A 22,437-nucleotide genomic window follows, 5' to 3' on the forward strand; every position below is an offset into this window, starting at 1 on the left:
AAATATTCTTCCCAGAGCTGATGTCATTGATGGAGCTGGTGTACCAACAGAGGAATAAAATAGAGTAATATTAGTTTTTAATCAGTGTTTAAAACACAGGATGTTGGGGAGATAATATCCGTTAGATGCTGATGCTTATATACTGAGGTGGTGCTGCAGGCACCATATAAGTATCTAAGGGGGGTGCTTTTTGTTTTTGTTTGTTTGTGTTTCAAATGGGAAAGAACCACAGTTGAAATCAGGGGATCATTTTTTGTTCACGTTTGGTGGATTATGTCAAATTAAGAATAAAAATAACAAAATAATAAGAAAAGGAGTGCTTGCACCTAAGAAATTAGTTCATTTTTCCGGATGGAGGTATTAGCATTTGTCTTCATATTCAACTTCCGATATTACTATTGCTTGTTTGTCTAACTGTTCCTCTTTTTTTTTTTTTTTACAGAGTTCTAAAATAACACAGGGAGATTTTTACATAATGATTGTTTAGGTGGGAGGTCAAATTTTATGTCTTGTAAACCTTTTAAATACTATTCTTGTATCACAGGGAGCGGCAACCTTTTGGCCCGCGGCCCATGAGGGTAAGCACCCGGGCCGGTTTGTTTACCTGCCGCATCTGCAGGTTCAGCCGATCGCAGCTCCCACTGTCCGCGGTTTGCCACTCCAGGCCAATGGGGTCTGCGGGAAGTGGCGCGAGCCGAGGGATGTACTGGCCGCTGCTTTCCGCTGCCCCCATTGGCCTGGAGCAGCGAACCGCGGCCAATGGGAGCCGCGATCGGCTGAATCTGCGGACGCGGCAGGTAAACAAACCGGCCCGGCCCGACAGGGTGCTTACTCTGGCGGGCCGCGTGCCAAAGGTGGCCGATCCCTGTTATATCACCTGCTGCTGCTAATCTTTTATTTGTAATAGGTCAGAATTACTGAATTTCATAACATATTTAAAATGGTAAGAAACTCTGTCTCTTTTACAAAGCACCTATCACTTTACTGTCCAGGCACATTTAATGGCAACATTACTGAAGTGTTAAGTTAAACCATTTTTACACTATTACCATACATTCAGGAAAAGAAAAAAGCTTTTTGAATATACTGTGCTGTTGGCTAACTAATCAATTAGTTATCAGTAGGAAAGCTGTGCACAGGTTGCACCACTTTAAATCAATAGTTTTGTTTCTATAGTAAACTTATTTTTTTCAGTTGTCATTTAATTGTCATCTTTCTAAAATAATGTGTATAAAAGTCTTCAGCCAAAATTCCCAAGATTGTTTTCACAAAATTTACTGAAAACTTTTTAGGGTCTCTGTGTATGTTTTGTTTTGCCTGTATTATTTGGGGCTATTGGAAACTCTTTTCCTTCCCCGTTTTCCCACTTAAACCAAAATAAAAAAATTGGATAAACAGGAATGCTGCAGTTTGGATCTGACCTAGAGCTATGCAACAGGTTCTCAGATATGGGAATTTGTGTCCAAACAACCTTGTTCATCTTTTCACCCTTTTCTAGCACAAAGATTTGTAATACAACAGCTTCTTCCGACTCATAATGTCAGTTGCTTTGTGTTTTGGCATAGTTAGAACATTAGACAAATTACAGAGGGTTGATATTGTCATTGTTAACCCATTATTGAAATAGTGACTGTGCTGCACTATGTGAGTGATCTATAGATTAACTACTCCTACTGCATTCATACTCCCTATGTCACCAAACTACAGCAGGCAGACATATCTCACATTTCCATTAAAGCTGAACTAGTCCCAGTGGGCACTTTTTGGAGTGACTCAAATCAGGGAAAGCAAATGCTGAAGTGTGAAATAATTCATTATTTTGAGCCCTGAAGGTGTTACTAACTCCATTCCAGAAAGTGACAAAGGATAACATTTTTCATTTTTGTTACAGGTGATAAATCCAATGGGATGGGATGCATTTGGGTTACCTGCAGAAAATGCTGCAATTGAACATGGGCTGCACCCAGCAAACTGGACACAAAGGTATTTTTTATCTACTTAGGTACTTATCAAATTCACAGTATAAATAATGAACTGTACAGTTGGTTAAATTTTAAAAGCTAAAGTATATCACTGTGATTTTATAAACTCAAGATGTGATCTACTCCAAATAGCAAGTTGTAGAAGACATATTAGCTGCATATTATAAATAGGGCCCTACCAAATTCACAGTTCATTTTGGTCAATTTCACAGTTGTGGGATTTTAAAAATAGTAAATTTCATGATTTTACTTATTTAAATCTGAAATTTCATGGTGGTGTAATTGTAGGGGTCCTGACTCAAAAAAGGAGGGATGTGTGTGTGTGGGGGGGAATATTGCAAGGTTACTGTAGCGGGGATTGCAGTACTGCTACCCTTACTTCTGCACTGCTGCCTTCGGAGCCTGGCAGCTGGAGAGTGGTGGCTGCTGGCCGGGAGCCCAGCTCTGAAGGCAGAGTCACCGCCAGCAGCAGCGCAGAAGCAAGGATGGTACGGTATAATATTGATACCCTTGCTTCTGCATTGCTGTCTACAGGGCTGAGTCCTTAGTAAGCAGCTGCCGCTCTCCAGCCACCCAGCTCTGAAGGCAGCAGCGCAGGAATAAAGGTGTCATGGTATGGTACTGCCTCGCTTACTTCTGCGCAGCTGCTGATGGGGCGCTGCCTTCATAGCTGGGTCCCTGACCAGCAGCCGCCGCTCTCCAGTCGCCTATCTCTGAAGGCAGCATCGGCACCAGAAGCAGCGTAGAAATAAGGGTGGCATGGTATGGTATTGCCACCCTTACTTCTGCAGTGCTGCTGGCAGTAGTGTTGCCTTCAAAGCTGGGCACACAACCAGCAGCCACCGCTCTCCAGCCACCAAGCCTGAAGGCAGTGTAGAAGTAAGGGTGACAAAACCACAATCCCCCTGCAACTCCCTTTTGGGTCAGGACCCCCAGTTTGAGAAACGCTGGTCTCCCCCCTGAAATCTGTATAGTATAGGGTAAAATCACACAAAAGACCAAATTTCACGGAGGGAGACCAGATTTCACGGTCAGTGACGCCTTTTTCATGGACGTGAATTTGGTAGGGCCCTAACTATAAATGTGACATTTCCCAAACTCTGAAATCAGAGAAGAATAAATACAAACCTGTTTATGCTGGAGACAACTGTTAATGTAGAGTACATAACTGAGGGAGATGACTTCTCTGGCTGGATTTGCTGACATTTTCACTATTAAATTGGGGTTGCAAGATGATTGGTCCTTCGTTTGGGCCTGACCCTGGGAAGTGACAAGCACCTATATTTCCTACTAAGTTCAATGGGAGTTATGAATGTTCAGAACCTCTCAAAATTGGGCTCTCCTCCTATTACTTATTGTTTGTTTGTTTTAATAATACTGAGTGGAACTTTCTCTGATTAAAAGCAACAGAGGGTCCTGTGGCACCTTTGAGACTAACAGAAGTACTGGGAGCATAAGCTTTCGTGGGTAAGAACCTCACTTCTTCAGATGCAAGACTTGCATCTGAAGAAGTGAGGTTCTTACCCACGAAAGCTTATGCTCCCAGTACTTCTGTGAAGAAGTGAGGTTCTTACCCACGAAAGCTTATGCTCCCAGTACTTCTGTTAGTCTCAAAGGTGCCACAGGACCCTCTGTTGCTTTTTACAGATTCAGACTAACACGGCTACCCCTCTGATACTTCTCTGATTAAATAAACATTAATTTTTGTAGATGATATGTCTACAAATCTCCTATCTGCAATTATTTTGTTTACCACCTAGAGCAGGGTTGGGCAAACTTTTTGCCCCAAGAGCCACATCTGGGTGGGGAAATTGTATGCAGGGCCATGAATGTAGGGCTGGGGCTGGGGTGCAGGAGGGAGTGCGGGGTGTGGGAGGGGATGCAGTGTGCAGGAAGGGGCTCAGGGCAAGGGGGTTAGGGTGCAGGAGGGGTGCGGCGGGTGGGGTTCAGGGCAGGCGATTGGGGTGCAGAGTGTGGGACAGGGCTCAAGGCAGGGGGTTGAGGTGCAGGAGGGGTTCAGGGTGCGACAGGGGGCTCAAGGGAGGGGGTTGGGGTGCAGGAGGGTTTCAGGGTGTGGGCTCCAGCCCGGCACCGCTTACCTGGAATGGCTCTGGGGTGGCAGCAGTGCGCACTGGGGCCAGGGCAGGCTCCCTGCCTGCCTTGGCCCTGCGTCGCTCCCAGAAGCGGCCGGAACCATGTCCCTGAGGCCCCTGGGGGAGAGGAGGGCAGAGGGCTCAGCGCGCTGTCCTCGCCTGCGGGTACCTCCCCCAAATCTCCTCTTGGCCATAGTTCCCCGTTCCTGGCCAATGAAAGCTGCAGTGGGAGGTGCTGCAGGTGAGGGCAGCGCACGGAGCCCTCTGCCTCCGCCCCCTCCCCAGGGGCTGCAGAGATGTAGTGCCGGCCGCTTCCGCGAGCAGCACGGGGCACACAGCGGCATGGATGTGGCAGTCCCATGGGCTGGATCCAAAGCCCTCATAGACTCATAGACATTAAGGTCAGAAGGGACCATTATGATCATCTGGTCTGACCCCCTGCATGCTGCAGGCCGCAAGACCCTTCCCTGGACTCTACCGTTGAAGTCCCCAATCCTGTGTTTTAGTGACTTCAATCGGCTGAGACCCTCCTGCTAGTGATCCCTGCCCCATGCTGCGGAGGAAGGCGAAAAACCTCCAGAGGCTCAGCCAATCTACCCTGGAGGAAAATTCCTTCCCGACCCCAAATATGCCCTGATGGGCTGGATTCGGCCCGTGGGCCGTAGTTTGCCCACCCCTGACCTAAAGGGTGTGGTGGACTTGGCCATGTTTTCATTTTCTACTTTGACCTATTCCCTTCTCTGAAAACATCCTCTGCCCGTACCTTTTCACATTCCTTGGACAGATACTGAGATTGTTTGATTCCTTACCCACTAAAATATTAGAGGAGGCAGTGAAGTCTAATTGATTTTGCTAGAAATAATTAATACTATGCATTGGTAATTTATGCTGTTTGCATTATATTTATTGCTTGCATTTTCTTTCTACATTGTCTAGAGGAGAATATAGAAGAAAACAAATTACCATCTAGCAAAACACCAGGGACTGGCTTTTGTTCTTTTTACTCTCCAGAGATGGAACAAAAGAAGGCCTTATACATAATGCATGGCAGACAGTCAATTATGTACTACATGAAGATAGTTCAGAGGAAGTTATAGACTGCTGAACTCATAGAACCATTGCACATACACTTGGGCTTTACTACATCTGCCCAGTGTGTCCCCTCTGGGCAAATGCTTATATATTATTACCATAGATTATTTATTGTGTTACCTCTGAGGAAGCTGGGCAGTAAATTGGTGATAACCATCTTCTTTCCACTCCCTCCACTAAACCTACTGTAGCCTGAATACAAAACAAGTCTGTCTACGGTACTTATATGGCATCCATCATGGTACTATCTGAGTACCCACAATCTTTAACGTACAACACCCCTGTTGAGGTAGGGAAGTTATTATTATCCCCATTTTACAGTTGGGGGACTGAGGCACAAAGAGGCTAAGTAATTTGCCCAACATCACATAGGAAGTCTATGGTGGATCAGAGAATTGAACCTGGGCCTCTTCTATTTTTGCTGCCCTCTTATTTTTAGATGTCCCTCTTCCCTGATAACTCAGCCTGGGCAGTTTTTGTTTCTCTTTTCCTTTAAGAGTAAACTGCTAATGAAGCATTTTATATTTATGTAGTTGAGTCCATAAATCTCAGAAAAAAATACAGTTAAGCCTCTCATAATAACATTAATTTGCCCACACTGTGTATACTATCTGTCTATACATTTAAAATAACTGCACATATTTGCATTTATTAGTTTAATGTGAGAGGCCTAGTATTGTTATGGAAGCCTTATCTTTAGCATTTCCTCGTTTATTTCCCCTTCCCCTTGATGTGTTAATAGTTTCTATTAACAAAGTAGTCAATCCTGTAAATCTCTTTAATACTGAAAAATGTGTGCTATTAACTTGTTTAATATTTAAACACTCTAAGACTATTCTAACAAAACTGTTTTAAAACAAATTAACAATTAATTGTTGAAACTGCTTACAGTAATACACTGAAACTAAAACCACATTTGCATTTCCTATTGTTTTTATTTGTACTACATCATAAAACTACTAAATGTAAATAATTAAAAATGAACCTCAGTTAAGTTGTCTACTGTGTGTCTCTTTTCCTCTTTTAAAAAACACAACAAACTAAGGCCAGATCTACACTGGAAACTTTTGTATATAGGTTGGTTGTGGTGTAATTTTTTTAATGACATTTTTATACCAGCAAATGCCCTGGTATGGATGCAATGGATGTCTCCCAAGTCCCAGGTGTGTACCCTAGCCACTGGACCATCCTTTCTCTCTAACTAAACCGGAATATTTCATAACCAAAATAAAAAGTTAAACATTTCCAGAATGTTAATTCTTACCTTTAATTTCCATAGAAATGTAAACATTTATGACCATCCTATTATGTTCCACATTGTTATGCCATGTAGGAGGTGCATATTTGGGAATCCTCCATCACTTCCCTCTGCCAGGATTGGTGGAGAGCTGGTGTGCAGGCCTCCATGCATTGGGAGGAGTGTACCGACCACCATCAAAGGGAAGATATTGTGGTAATTCTCTTCAGTGAAGAGACTTGAGAGCAAATAATGCCAATATTAGTTAAATTTTTGAAGAAATTCCTTTGCAGTTTCTTGCATGCTACTCCTAGTAAATGGGAGGAGGTGCCTGTAAATATCCACAATGCCACTGCGTTATCCACCTTCAAATCTCTCCTTAAAATGTGACTGCCATGATGCCTACAAATCACTCAGCAATGGTAAGGCAATTGTTAAGAAGATGTCACAACACATTACACTTATCACTGTCGTCTCATTGTTATCTGGTGCTCCCTCTGTCTGTTTCTTGTATTCTCCTGATAGGTCTTGTCTTATATTTTGATTAAGAAATCTGGGGTAGGGACTATCTTATTGTAAGGTATGTGTACAGTCTGTAGCACTATGAAGCTGGAGTCTCTAGTTCTACTGCAATACATATACAAAATAATAATGGGAAAGCATGTTCTCCAAAACTAAAAGTTGTCGTCTTCTCTTCAGTTACATTCAAGGTAATGGCAAAAATCAGTGTGTAGTATAGATGGTCATTGAAGGTTGAACCAAAATGCACAGGAAGCCTTTAAAGTGATCACATAAGAAGGATTTGCCTATTAGACAACTACTTCAGTTGGACTGCATATGTAGGATAATGATATTTAGCAGTTCTGTAGTGCCTTTGAGGGTCAAAAAGCTTTACAGGCATCTGATAAGAAATGTCTTACATAATCAACAATAGTTAGGAATATTCTTTAATACTCTTAATTGTTTCATATTTTTCTTTTTTGCAGTAATATTAAACACATGAGGGAGCAGCTTGATGCACTAGGTCTGTCTTTTAGCTGGGAACAGGTAAGCTTTTTTCTCTTTAAGAGTCTGTTTTGTTTATGTATGAAAATTATGCAAAATGGAATCTGTATCATTTTAGGTAAAATAGAAACTGTAATATGTAATCTGGGATGGTCACTGCTTCAAACTGTTAAACAGCATAATTATACTTGAAACAAATTTGGAAAACTTCGTTGCCAAACTTTCCGCACTTTTGAGATATTCACTGACACCACTGTTTTCCACATAATGTGCGGGATGAAGGAAACACTCCTTTTCTTTTAGCATTCATCTCAGTTTTGCATTAGAATAATTTTTCCCTTTGCTTTTTTGCCTATCTACAGTAGAACTTCACAATGCCATAATTAAGGCATTGTATCAATAGTTTTTATAAGCCCAATGTTTGTGTGCCCTAAAATATTACCTGTAAGCAGAAATTTGTCATATTTGCACTCCCTCTGTCCCCCCCCCCCCTTTTCTGTGGTTGTGGTTATCAGAAAGTAAACAAAAATGTTAAACTTTTTAAATAGAGACTGCTATCTAAATTTTTTAAATGATGTCTTTGGTTTATAAAGTAAAGAGTGCTAAGTGAAGTCCCTACAATGATATGGCACCGTGGAAGAGAAGGATAAAATAGCTAATACCTAAATTGGCTGTAAGTCCATGTATGGTAAGAAATTGTTGTAAGGGGTATGTCTGCACTACGGGATTACTCCGATTTTACAGAATTCGATTTTTGGCAACAGATTGTATAAAGTCGAGCGCATGTGGCAACACTAAGCACATTAATTCGGCAGTGTGCGTCCATAGTACTGAGGCTAGCATCAATTTCCGGAGTGTTGCACTGTGAGTAGTTATCCCATAGTTCCCGCAGTCTCCCCCGCACATTGGAATTCTGGGTTGAGATCCCAATGCCTGATGGGGCAAAAAACATTGTTGCGAGTGGTTCTGGGTACATGTCGTCAGGCCCCCCTCTCCCTCCCTCGCTCCCTCCATGAAAGCAACGGCAGACAACCGTTTCACGCCTTTTTTCCTGGATTACCTGTGCAGACGCCATACCACGGCAAGCATGGAGCCCGCTCAACTCAATGCAGCAGTCATGAACATTGTAAACACTTGCGCATTATCGTGCAGTTTATGCTGAACCAGAACCTGCAACACCAGGCGAGGAGGAGGCAGCGACGGCAGTGATGAGGACATGGACACAGAATTCTGTCAAAGCGTGGGCGCCGGCACTTTGGAGATCATGGTGTTAATGGGGCAGGTTCATGCTGTGGAATGCCGATTCTGGGCCTGGGAAACCAGCACAGACTGGTGGGACCGCATAGTGTTGCAGGTCTGGGACGATTCCCAGTGGCTGCGAAATTTTCGCATGCATAAGGGCACTTTCATGGAACTTTGTGACTTGCTTTCCCCTGCCCTGAAGCACCAGAACACCAGGATGAGAGCAGCCCTCACAGTTAAAAAGCGAGTGGTGATAGCCCTGTGGAAGCTTGCAACGCCAGACAGCTACCGGTCAGTCGGGAATCAATTTGGAGTGGGCAAATCTACTGTGAGAGCTGCTGTGATGCAAGTAGCCAAAGCAATCACTGAGCTGCTGCTACCAAAGGTAGTGACTCTGGGAAATGTGCAGGTCATAGTAGATGGCTTTGCTGCAATGGGATTCCCTAACTGTGGTGGGGTGATAGATGGAACCCATATCCCTATCTTGGCACCGGAGCACCAGGGTAGGCAGTACATAAACTGCAAGGGATACTTTTCAATGGTGCTGCAAGCACTGGTGGATCACAAGGGACGTTTCACCAACATCAACGTGGGCTGGCCGGGAAGGGTTCATGACGCTCGCATCTTCAAGAACACTAATCTGTTTAAATGGCTGCAGCAAGGGATTTACTTCCCAGACCAGAAAATAACTGTTGGGGATGTTGAGATGCCTATAGTTATCCTTGGGGACCCAGCCTACCCCTTAATGCTATGGCTCACGAAGCCATCCATTGCAGCCTGCACAGTAGTCAGGAGCTGTTCAACTATAGGCTTAGCAAGTGCAGAATGTGCATTTGGACGTTTAAAGGGTCGCTGGCGCACTTTATTGACTCACTCAGACCTCAGCCAAACCAATATTCCCATTGTTATTGCTGCTTACTGTGTGCTCCATAATCTCTGTGAGAGTAAGGGGGAGATGTTTATGGCGGGGTGGGAGGTTGAGGCAAATCACCTGGCCGCTGATTATATGCAGCCAGACACCAGGGCGATTAGAAGAGCACACCAGGAAGCGCTGCACATGAGAGAAGCTTTGAAAACCAGTTTCATGAATGGCCAGGCTACGATGTGACAGTTCTGTTTGTTTCTCCTTGATGAAAATCCGCCCCCTTGATTGACTCATTCCCTGTAAGCCACCCACCCTCCCCCTTCGATCACAGCTTGCTTGCAAAGAAAATAAAGTCACTATCGTTTAAAAACCATGTATTCTTTATTAATTGATTATAAAAATAGGGAGAGAACTGACAAGCTAGCCCAGGTGAGGTGTGGGAGGAGGGAAGGAAAAGGCCACTTCAAAACTTGTTGAATGACAGCCTTCTGTTGCTTGGGCTGTCCACTAGGGTGGAGTGGCAGGGTGCACGGAGCCTCCTCCCCCGCGTTCTTGGGCGTCTGAGTGAGGAGGCTATGGAATTTGGGGAGGGGGAGGGCAGTTAAACAGGGGCTGCAGCGGCACTCTGTGATCCTGCTGCCATTCCTGAAGCTCCACCAGACGCCGGAGGATGTCCGTTTGATCCCGCAGTAGCCCCAGCATTGCATCTTGCCTCCTCTGATCTTCCTGCCGCCATCTCTCATCTCGAGTGTCCCTCCTGTCCTCACATTCGTCCCTCCTGTCCTCACGTTCGTTGGCCGCTTTCCTGTATTGTGATACTGTGTCCTTCCACTCATTCAGATGAGCTCTTTCATTGTGGGTCGACTGCATGATCTCAGAGAACATTTCATCTCGCGTGTGTTTCTTTTTTTGCTGCCTTATCTGAAAAATTTGCAGCTGCGGGAGGGAAAAAAGGGAGAGAAGTATTTTAAAAGATACATTTTACAGAACAATGGGTATACTCTTTCACGGTGAACAACACTATTCACATTACATAGCACATGTGATTTCGGTACAAGGTCGCATTTTGTATCTTAATATTGAGTGCCTGCGGTTTTGGTGTTTAGAGATCACAGACGCAGGGCCAGGCAACAGAATTCGGCTTGCATGCGGCCATGGTAAGCAACTGTCTTTCGGCTTCTGCAGCCTTCATAAAAGCAGCGCCCTCCTTTCCCATACCAAGCAAAGCCCGTTGAGTGTTGCGGTTTTCGTGTTAACGTGCAGCAGCAGAAACTAAACTAACCACCCCCCATCCAATTCTCTGGGATGATCGCTTTACCCCCTCCCCCACCGCGTGGCTGGTATCAGGGAAGATCCTTGCTAGACAAACGCAAACAGCTCAGCGCCAATGCCCCTCCCACCACCGCTTGGCTAACTGCGGGGAGGATTTCTTTTCAGCCACAGGCAAAAAGCCCAGTAGGAACGCCCACCTCAGAATGTCCCCTTAATTAAATTCCCATATTTCAACCAGGTTACCATGAACGATATCACTCTCCTGAGGATAACACAGCAAGATAAAGAACAGATATTGCTTGAATGCCAGCAAACACTGGGACCATATGCTGCCAGGCTTTGTCATGCAATGATACCAGATTACTTGCTACTAGCATGGTGTGGTAAAGTGTCCTACCATGGAGGACGAAATAAGGCTGCCCTCCCCAGAAACTTTCTGCAACGGCTTTTGGAGTACCTCCAGGAGAGCTTCATGGAGATGTCCCTGGAGGATTTCCGCTCCATCCCCAGACACGTTAACAGACTTTTCCAGTAGCTGTACTGGCCGCAAATGCATCCCAAGTCCTCAGGGCAAATTAATCATTAAAAAACGCTTGCTTTTAAACCATGTTTTATATTTACAAAGGTACATTCACCAGAGGTCCCTTCTACAGCTTCATGGTCTGGGATACCGCCTTGGGAGGGTTGGGAGGCTATTTCAGTCAGGCTGCGAAAAAGATCCTGGCTGTTGGGGAGAACGGTGTGCTGTGTGGTCTCCGCAAGCTCCTCGTCCTCCTCCTCCTCATCATCTTCCCCGTCCACAAAATCCTCAGGCATGGTTGAGAGTAACCCCTCATTGGAATCCATGGTCAGGGGTGGGGTAGGGGTGGCGGCCCCCCCTAGAATTGCATGCAGCTCAGCGTAGAAGCAGCATGTCTGTGGCTCTGCTCCGGAGCGTCCGTTTGCTTCTTTGGTTTTCTGGTACGCTTGTCTGAGCTCCTTAACTTTCACGCGGCACTGTAGTGAGTCCCTATTATGGCCTCCCTCCATCATGCCCTTGGAGATTTTTTAAAATGTTTTGGCATTTCATCTTTTGGAACATAGTTCTGCTAGCATGGAATCGTCTCCCCATACAGCGATCAGATCCTGTACCTCCCATATGGTCCATGCTCTTTTTCGATTCTTGGACTGCATGGTTACCTGTGCTGATGAGCTCTGCATGGTCACCTGTGCTGATCAGCTCTCCACGCTGGGCAAACAGGAAATAAAATTCAAAAGTTCGTGGGGCTTTTCCTGTCTACCTGGCCAGTGCATCTGAGTTCAGATCGCTGTCCAGAGCGGTCACAATGGTGCACTGTGGGATAGCTCATGGAGACCAATACTGTCGAATTGCGTCCACACTAACCCTAATTCAAACCGGCATGTCAATTTCAGCGCCACTCCCCTTATCAGGGAGGAGTACAGAAATTGATTTTAAGAGCCCTTTATGTTGAAGTAAATGGCTTCGTTGTGTGGACGGGTGCAGGGTTAATTCGATTTAACGCTGCTAAATTCGACCTAAACTTGTAGTGTAGACCAGGCCAAGGACTTGTACTACATCTATCAGTAAATGTGTTAAAATTAGTCTAAATAATAAACCTAAGTGCTCTTAGGAATCTTTTCTGTTTGTTGGATAAATGGTTTTCCATTTAAATATTTTTCAAATATTGATTTATGTGGTAGTTTGTGGTATGAAATTCCTTATAGGAATTAATGTGGTTTTAATTTTTAAAAGTATGTAAAGATATGATAGATCAGAGACGGAAAGGAAAAATTAGAAAGAAATTTTTGCTTATTAACCCTGCCTCTTCTCTCTTGTCTTAGGTGTGTGCATTGGAAATGTACACTATAGGATGGATGTATGGCCTTCCACAATATATAAACTATATCAGTCCAGTATACAGAGTTGTGTATGGCCCAATGCATGCTTCATAAAGTGTGCATTGAATGAGGCAGGGCTCCTGTGCATTATAAGATGTATATTTTCAGGTGTGCTTTTTTAATATGCACATATTTATCATGTGCAGGTAGTGAAGAAACTGTTCAAAAACAGTTTTTTTTAAAGACTGGATTATTCTGTTTGAGACTGTAAAGCACTAGCCTGTATTATCATAGTTGTCTGTATCACCACGGGAGCAAAGGTAGGAGGGAAGCACATTGGAAGCTGGAAGATCTATTTAAAACAGAAGTGCTTGAGAAGCAGCTGTTACCAAGGCTTTTAAGGTAAAGAAAATCAGACAAAAGACTGTGCAATTATGGAGATAAGAATGAAAATTTATTTATTTCTGAAGCACCGTACACTGCAGGGTTATTGCATTTACGAATAGATTGAAGTTATTCACTACCTTTGAATTCTCAGTGGTAAACTTTGATTATTACTTTAGTATGATTCTGCATAGAAAGGCAGAGATGTTAATCTTGGGTTTTTATGGCAGGACTATAGCTCGGAAAAAAGAGAGGATTTGTTTTCAGTATAAGATCTGCCCTCTCTTTTCAGTAACCATAGAGGTAAGGAAGCTTAGTTATATGGATAAAGTCTCAGAATCGTGCCACCACATGTGGCAATGAGATCATTGTTGCTGTTTTAGTGAGATTACAGTTCCCCTGCATAGCCAAGAAGTTGCTTTGGGAAGAACAGGCGAGGAGAGGAAAGTTCACCCAACACATGGTTCACATCTAAAGGTTTCCATGCATTTGTAAGCTTTTTCATGTCCGAGAGAGATTTTCTATACATGTAATGAGGAAACTTTTCAAATCATTAAACCTTTGTGTGCCTAATGTAGTGTATCCTAAAGAGTTAAGTATACTATTGCAGATAGTCTTTCAGGAGAGGTAAGAACGTTCTAAATAGTAGATGATCTTTTACATAACTTTAAGACATTGGCTAATAGATAAAACTGGCTATTTCTGGGATGTTGGAAACTGAAATGGGAAGGGTGTATAGCTGTTGTGAGATAGGGTTGTCAGACTGAGTAAAGTGAGTCCCACCGAATTTTCCTGTTTGGCCAATTTGTGAGCTTTGCCCTCACCTTCCTAGGATAGCTTATTTAAATATATGCCCCCTTGTTAATTGCTGATGCTTCTGAAGTCTCTAAATATTTGTGGCAGGGTCTGTGACACTTGCATAGAGTCTATTTTAACCCTTGCATTGATGGGGTGATTTACAATGTTTTAGGGACATTTTAGTTTATTGTTTTTTATGGAACATTTTCTGAAACAGGCTAAAAAGAGTTAATTGAAATTCAGGGAGAAGTTGTTACATAGAAGAAAGCAAGCTGGTGAGTTCAGTATTTTGTTTTACTTAATTTCAGATGGCTGGTCCTTTTCAAATATTTAACTAGGATGTTAATGGCCTGAGCAGCTGCTTAGAAATGAAGATTCATACTTATTTAATGGAAAAATCAGCTGACATTGCCAGAGACTCATCTCCTGAAAATGATGGGGAAAGAGTCTTTATCATGGCTTGATCAAGCTACCCATGGTTCTTTGACAAAACAGGAGTTTTCATTTTTTAGTAGAAATGTATTGATTTTGCTTAAATATGTACCTACTTAATTTCAATAGAGCATGACACATAATAAATACACACTAGAAGAGCATGGTAAAAAAGAAGTTAATAAAAATGGAATTTTAATACTTAATATGCACGGCTGTGCTTAAGAAGCTGACTAAATATAAAATTATCTTTGGCTTTGCTGCAAACTCCTGTCCAAGACTAGTGGAACCCAGATGTGGTTTTATTACTGAACTCAGCTATGAAGTAGATAAGGAGATTTCCTATTGTGACTAGCTGCCTGAGGTCAGGTTCTTGTATCCTTGTTTTTATTAGTTTCTGTCACAACCTGAAAGATACCTTTTAATGTTTTGGTTTGCATGTTGTAGTCAACAAAATTGCACAGATAGGATACAGAAGGATGTCATCGCAAGCATTATAACATTATCAAAATTTAGCAACATTATTTCAGAGAGCCAATAACTCAGATCTCTTAGTATATTACCTGTATTTTAAACAAAGTAATTAATGGAATTAGTGAAATACTAGTAATGGTCTACATTTTTCAAAAGTTTCAAGTGATTTTTAAGTGCCTCAATTATTAGGTATCCAATTTGAGACACTTAGAGCCCTGATTTTCAGAGATGTTGAGCACCTGCCCTCTGAAAATCAAGCTCCTTTAAGATGTTGCAAACAGGGCACGCAAAATCACTAGACATTTTGGAACTATAGGTCATTATATAAAGTTGATGGTACTTTAAAGCTCAAAATTTTAGAAGATATTTGGATATTAGAAGTTTAGCTCTAGAGTGCCTAAAATGCATTTTTAGAATACAAAATATCCTTTTCATAATAAGTCCTGTGTTCTTCATTCAAGCGTTGCTCTAATGAAGTTAATGGATATGAAACAATAGTTGTTAGTTGCATTGTCATAGGTAGGGACCTACCAAATTCAGGAAATTTTGGTCAATTTCATGGCCAGGGGTTTTTTAAATTAGTCAATTTCATTATTTTCAGATGTTTACATCTGAAATTTCACGATGTTGTAACCATGTGGGTCCCAACTAGGGTGACGAGACAGCAAGTGTGAAAAATCAGGATGGGGGTGGGGGGTAATAGGCACCTACATAAGACAAAGCCCCAAATATAGTGACTGTCCCTATAAAATTGGACATCTGCTCACCTTAGTCCCAATCCAAAAGGCGGTCAGGGTGGGAGGATTTCAAGCCTGTAGCGGGGGGAGACTGTCTTGAGGGGGGGTTACTTCTGCCCTGCTGCTGATAAGGGCACTGCCTTCAAAGCTGGGCAATGATGAGAGAGAATACCCTGAAAACCTATGCAGAGCATTACATTTCTCAATCTGTCAGAGTACCAAGTGTTCAAAAGCTGCATGTTTGAAAAACACTCTCTAAGAGACTTTAAAGAGATTTAAAGAGTCAAAAGCATTGTAGTCATGCTTTACCCGTTGTCATGGTAACCAGATTTTGGGGATTCCTGGCAATAGGATTCTTCCAAAATACCATTATACTAGACAACTACCTCCCACTGTATAGACAACTTCCTGCCGCTGTATAAACTGGCTTTTTTTAAATTTTCTTTGTAAGAACTAGTCAATAAAATTTTCACAGAGAAACGCATCACCACCAGCAAAAGATACAGACTTTGACATAACTCCCTCTCTTTCCATCTTGGGTTCCATCAGAATGAATGCACATTCTCATCAAGCCAACAATTCACAACTAGACAAATTATCGAATTGTAACTCTCTTTATCCTAGAGTACAGTCTCCACGCAAACTTATTTGTGAACTATTTCAGTCTGTTCATGCTGAATTTTCATATAATTTTCATGTAAAAATAATAATCCTTTCCTCATAGTAATTTTTAAAGGACAGTAATTCTTTGATATTTTTCTGTAGTTTGGTCATTTTAAAATGACCTCTTGTTTACTGCCTGAAGAACATTTAAGAGTTTAACAGTATATGCAGTACCTACTAATTTTCTTCTCCATCATGATCATTACTTGTGTCCTTATATCCATGTTAAAGATTGAGAGTCACATCTTCAGCTAAGTCAGCACAATTCCTTTGATTTCAGCTGAGGATCTGGCCTTTATTACTCAAACTGGGCTACCTACAGCTATTGGGTTTGTAATGTAAATATAATTTTATGAGGTTGTAAATCATTTTGGAAAGTGGATGAAATGCTGCTGTAGAAATGTTGGTTTGATAACAATCATACCAGATATGGTTGAATAGAAAAGGAAAATTGACATTCCAGAGCTTTTAGTATGGGAGTAAAATAGCTCAGAGAGTTGCATTCTTCATGAACTTTGCATATGATGTAAACGACACATGAAAAAGTAGGTTGCAAGTCCTTCAGTAACAAATATTTAACTGCTAGGTAGGAAATGTAGTTTGGTCCATCTCTAAAGATCTGTGAAAACCAAGAAATTATTTTACTTCCAGCAATCTGGTTTCTACTTGTGTGTCAGAAAAGCCATATGATACCCAAATGGACAGGTAATGTATTAAAAACTGTTTATTTTTTAAAAATGTTTTGGAGAAATGCATCCAGATTTTTTTTGTTTGTTTGTTTCCCCATAATAAGAGGAAGTGCAAGTGCAGTACAACTGTCTTGATATTTGGATGTGCTAGAAAAGAGTGATTACTAATAAATTAAGAAATGGGTTCACTCTAGTTGAGTTATGTATTATTCACAAAACCTAGCTGGGCTCACAGCAGGAACAGTTCTCTCTCTCTCAGGCTCCATATATTGCTGATATTAAAAAATAATACCCATGGAAATAGCTTAAAGGTAAACTTCAAAAGTGTTCTCTCTTTTTTTTTTTTTTTTTTTTTTTTTTTAAATGCAAACGGGTTAAGTTCATGGTTCAGTAATAGAAAATAGTATGTGTATAGCAGACTTTAAAATAACAGATGATTACATTATAAAACAAGGCACTTGAAAATCAGTTCGTCCTTTTCTTATGAACTGAATCTTGCATCAGAATTCTTTAGATCCTTGCATATACAGCAACCTTAAATGTGGATTTCCTCTTCTTCCCGCAATACCTGGAAGCAGGCCAGAATTTTGACCTGGGCGGGACTTTAAGGGTATGTCTACACAAGGATAAAAGACCCCTGGCAGGCTTAGGTCAACTGGCTAAGCCTGTGGGGATAAAAATTGCTGTGTAAATGTTAGGGCTTCAGGATCCCTCGTAGGATCCCAGAGCTTGGGCTCCAGCCCAAGTTCAAATGTCTACACAGCAATTTTGAGCTCTGCCAGACTGAGTAGGCTGACCTCGGCCAGCTGTGGCGATGCCACGGGTCTTTTATTCCTGTATAGACAAACCCTAACCAGAGTCAATAGCTTCCAAAGCTGCACCCCACTCAACTTTAAACTAGCAATGCTGTTTATTCATTTAAATTGAGAATTTGTTTGCAACAGAACCTTTAACTGAACTTCAGACAATAGTGGTAAGATGTGCCAATTAACTGATTGTAATATCTCCTCCAGCATAATTCTCCCTGGGTGGGAGAAGGTACTGGGCATGAAGGGCCTAAGAAAGGAAATTCCTGTATAAGAATACATTTTTCCTTTCCATGTCCAGCAGTCTTAACAGTGGTATGTTTGTAGCTTTGAGTGTCATCCCTGAGATAGTACAGTAACATTAACTATAAACAACAATGATAAAGATACTTTTTGGTGAAAGTAACAGATATATTTGTGACTAACCAGTGGACAAAAGGAGGAACGGAAAACTGAGAGCGAGGCAGTAAGAAGAGGGGGGATCTCTCCCCTCAAAAAACTCATCAAACTTCCTGGTGGCTATTTGTCTCTAAATCTGTCACAGACACTGAGGAACACATGCAGTAGGCAAAAGAAAATAATATTTCATTGTTGTAAATATGGTGGTGTTTTTTAACATGTATTCTATCTCAGAAGCAAAAATGCTAGTAAATCGGTCAAAACACATTCACCTGAACTGCTTTGTGTTATGGATTTTTTTTTGCCCTCCCCTTCCCCTCTCCCTCCCCTCCCCCCCAAAAAAAACAAGTGATTGTATGTATGTACTATATGCTGGAGGACTCACAAGCAAAGGAGCTAAATTTGATATATTGCAGGAAGAATCCTGTCTTGTAGTTTTGCAGACTCATTTTATGAAAGCTTTTCTGGCTTTTTGTATCAGAACAGCTGAAGACTTTCAAATCTGTGTTGGGATCATTTGAGGCAGCACAGATAAAACCTTTAATACACATCTGTCTTTAATTAAAAATGTTAACAAGCTAACAAAGGGATATTTCCAAAGATAATTTTAGAGTTTTATAACTGGGAAATATGAGAATTTTATTTTTTTCTATAAGTCTTAATGTGCTAAACTAAAGGCAGAAGGATCATATTTGCACATGGTCTTTGGGGGTGGTTCTTGGCTTGTCATCATCTGCAATGACACAAATTCTTGCTGATCTCAAACCTTGTTCATTTTTTAGAAATTCTCTTAATGCTTGACTCTGTAATGATGTTGTTGCGCTACCTTTTTTATACGTGACATGTAACTTCAGTCCTTCGTGGTTATAATGTTAAATAAATTATGGGTTTGACTGATCTCTTTGCTGTTTGGTGATTTGAGAGCACATCATTTTCAGTGATGTATTCTCCTTCATCTCCTCGTGAATGGCAAGACAGGTCACCACCTACAGAATCTCATTTGTACTCTCTCCTGTTTGCACCAGTCGAGTTTGTATTGTGTAGTTCTAAGTATGCTAACGATACCATTTTAAATTGAGAATGTCATCGCCTATAGTTTCAAATGATAACCTGCCCATCAGGATCAGAGATGAGCCTCTGTCCATTTTATTACTTTTAGCTTGACCTTTTTTGATAGCTTGTTTCAGTTGGTTTATGGGTGTGATGCTACTATCCTATCCTGATGTACAAAAAAAAAAAAAGTTCCATTGGGACTGATTCTCCATTCTCTTACTTCACTGGTATTTACACAGACATAACTACATTCGCTTCACTGGAGCTATGCCAGTATAAAACTGGCATCACAGAGTGGAGAACCAGGCTAAATTAATTGAATATGCAAATAATACCAAGTGTGTACTGAATTGTCTGAGACATAGAAGTCAGGCTTTTCATCAAGTGGTCTATTTTCAGCACAGAGTTAATGTGTTGTTAAATCTTCACACACTGCTGAAAACTTACCATTAAATGTTTCTCTTTGGCCTTCAAAGCCTTATTTTTGGTGCTGAGACATATTTGCACAAAATGTATTAATTGTTCCTAGCTTCATGTCAATACTGTAATGTTAAAATTGTAGAAAATGAATGAAATTATTAGGCAGAAGTATTTCAAAGGCCTTTGAATGTCAGGTGATGTTACCCACATCGTGATGCAACATCTATAACAGGGAGAAAAAAGGCATTATGTGATCCATGCTTGTTGACATTTTTAAGAGTTTCTTGATCACATTTGCTCAGTTTAGAAGTGAAAAGTTGCTAGTGTTTTTCTAATTGCCAACCTTGGAATCTGATAAGTCAAAATATGTTCTTTTTGGCTTAATGAGCCTGAATAGAATCCAGCTCACACTTCCATTGTTGCGCTGTTTTTGCAAGGCTAACAGACAGAAATGTATTTGTGTCCCTTAAGCAAGCACACATGAATCTAAAAGCACCCAGGCAGTGGATCTGTTGTGCAAGAAAGTGCCCTTTGTATATAGTTACACTTTTCTGACCCTGATTCAGAGTTTGACGGAGTTCTTTTGCTATTTTCATTTTGGTCCAAACTTGAAAAACTGGCCATGCCAATGAAAATGTGCTTGTATCCATTGCACCATAATCCATTGCACAGAAAACTGGGATTTGCATGCACAGCTTTAGAAAATATAGCCCTTCAGCCCACTTTAATCTTTTTCCAACAACAATTTTGGCTTTTAGTCCATGTTACTGAAACACATTTTTGTCTTTGAAGTTTTTTTAGAACTAGTTTCAGAGTAGAAGCCGTGTTAGTCTGTATCCGCAAAAAGAACAGGAGTACTTGTGGCACCTTAGAGACTAACAAATTTATTAGAGCATAAGCTTTCGTGGACTACAGCCCACTTCTTCGGATGCATATAGAATGGAACATATATTGAGGAGATATATATACACACATACAGAGAGCATAAACAGGTGGGAGTTGTCTTACCAACTCTGAGAGGCCAATTAATTAAGAGAAAAAAAACTTTTGAAGTGATAATCAAGCTAGCCCAGTACAGACAGGTTGATAAGAAGTGTGAGAATACTTACAAGGGGAGATAGATTCAATGTTTGTAATGGCTCAGCCATTCCCAGTCCTTATTCAAACCGGAGTTGATTGTGTCTAGTTTGCATATCAATTCTAGCTCAGCAGTCTCTCGTTGGAGTCTGTTTTTGAAGTTTTTCTGTTGTAATATAGCCACCCGCAGGTCTGTCACTGAATGACCAGACAGGTTAAAGTGTTCTCCCACTGGTTTTTGAGTATTTTGATTCCTGATGTCAGATTTGTGTCCATTAATTCTTTTGCGTAGAGACTGTCCGGTTTGGCCAATGTACATGGCAGAGGGGCATTGCTGGCACATGATGGCATAGATCACATTGGTAGATGTGCAGGTGAACGAGCCCCTGATGGTATGGCTGATGTGATTAGGTCCTATGATGATGTCACTTGAATAGATATGTGGACAGAGTTGGCATCGGGGTTTGTTACAAGGATAGGTTCCTGGGTTAGTGGTTTTGTTCAGTGATGTGTGGTTGCTGGTGAGTATTTGCTTTAGGTTGGGGGGTTGTCTGTAAGCGAGGACAGGTCTGTCTCCCAAGATCTGTGAGAGTAAAGGATCATCTTTCAGGATAGGTTGTAGATCTCTGATGATGCGCTGGAGAGGTTTTAGTTGGGGGCTGAAGGTGACAGCTAGTGGTGTTCTGTTATTTTCTTTGTTGGGCCTGTCTTGTAGGAGGTGACTTCTGGGTACTCGTCTGGCTCTGTCAATCTGTTTTTTCACTTCAGCAGGTGGGTATTGTAGTTTTAAGAATGCTTGATAGAGATCTTGTAGGTGCTTGTCTCTATCCGAGGGACTGGAGCAAATGCGGTTATATCTTAGAGCTTGGCTGTAGACAATAGATCGTGTGGTCATCATGAATAAATTGGAATATGACCAGGAGGCTGCTAGACAGCTCTCTAAGACCACATTCTACAGGCCATTATCCTCTGATCCCACTGAGGATTACCTAAAGAAACTACACCATCTGCTAAAAAAACTCCCTGACAAAGCACAGGAACAAATCTGTACAGACACATGCCTAGAACCCCGACCAGGGACATTCTATTTGCTACCCAAGATCCATAAACCTGGATATCCTGGACGCCCCATCATCTCAGGCATTGGCACCCTAACATCAGGCTTGTCTGGTTATGTAGACTCTCTCCTCAGACCCTACGCTACCAGCACTCCCAGCTATCTTCGAGACACCACTGACTTCCTGAGGAAACTACAATCCATCGGTGATCTTCCAGAAAACACCATCCTGGCCACTATGGACGTAGAAGCCCTCTACACCAATATTCCACACAAAGATGGACTACAAGCTATCAGGAACAGTATCCCTGATAATGTCACAGCTAACCTGGTGGCTGAACTTTGTGATTTTGTCCTCACCCACAACTATTTCACATTTGGGGACAGTATATACCTTCAAGTCAGCGGCACTGCTATGGGTACCCGCATGGCCCCACAATATGCCAACATTTTTATGGCTGACTTAGAACAACGCTTCCTTAGCTCTCGTCCCCTAATGCCCCTACTCTACTTGCGCTACATTGATGACATCTTCATCATCTGGACCCATGGAAAAGAAGCCCTTGAGGAATTTCACCATGATTTCAATAATTTCCATCCCACCATCAATCTCAGCCTAGATCAATCCACACAAGCGGTCCATTTCCTGGACACTACTGTGCTAATAAGCGATGGTCACATAAATACCACCCTATACCGGAAACCTACTGACCACTACACTTACCTACATGCCTCCAGCTTCCATCCAGGACACACCACACGATCCATTGTCTACAGCCAAGCTCTAAGATATAACCGCATTTGCTCCAATCCCTCGGATA

At 41.9% G+C, this 22,437-nt stretch overlaps 1 protein-coding gene across 2 annotated transcripts in view; it reads left to right on the forward strand.

The window, feature by feature from the left end:
• LARS2 (leucyl-tRNA synthetase 2, mitochondrial) overlaps nucleotides 1-22,437 on the forward strand; it is a 117,402-nt gene that overhangs the window by 19,907 nt on the left and 75,058 nt on the right. For both annotated transcript variants that reach the window (XM_054019628.1, XM_054019629.1), the window contains exons 4-5: nucleotides 1,892-1,983; nucleotides 7,391-7,451. In XM_054019628.1, the coding sequence (XP_053875603.1) occupies nucleotides 1,892-1,983; nucleotides 7,391-7,451 (153 nt within the window). The remainder of the gene's footprint in view (nucleotides 1-1,891; nucleotides 1,984-7,390; nucleotides 7,452-22,437) is intronic.

This window comes from Malaclemys terrapin, chromosome 2 (assembly GCF_027887155.1).
Source record: "Malaclemys terrapin pileata isolate rMalTer1 chromosome 2, rMalTer1.hap1, whole genome shotgun sequence".
NCBI classification, from domain to species: Eukaryota; Metazoa; Chordata; order Testudines; family Emydidae; genus Malaclemys; species Malaclemys terrapin.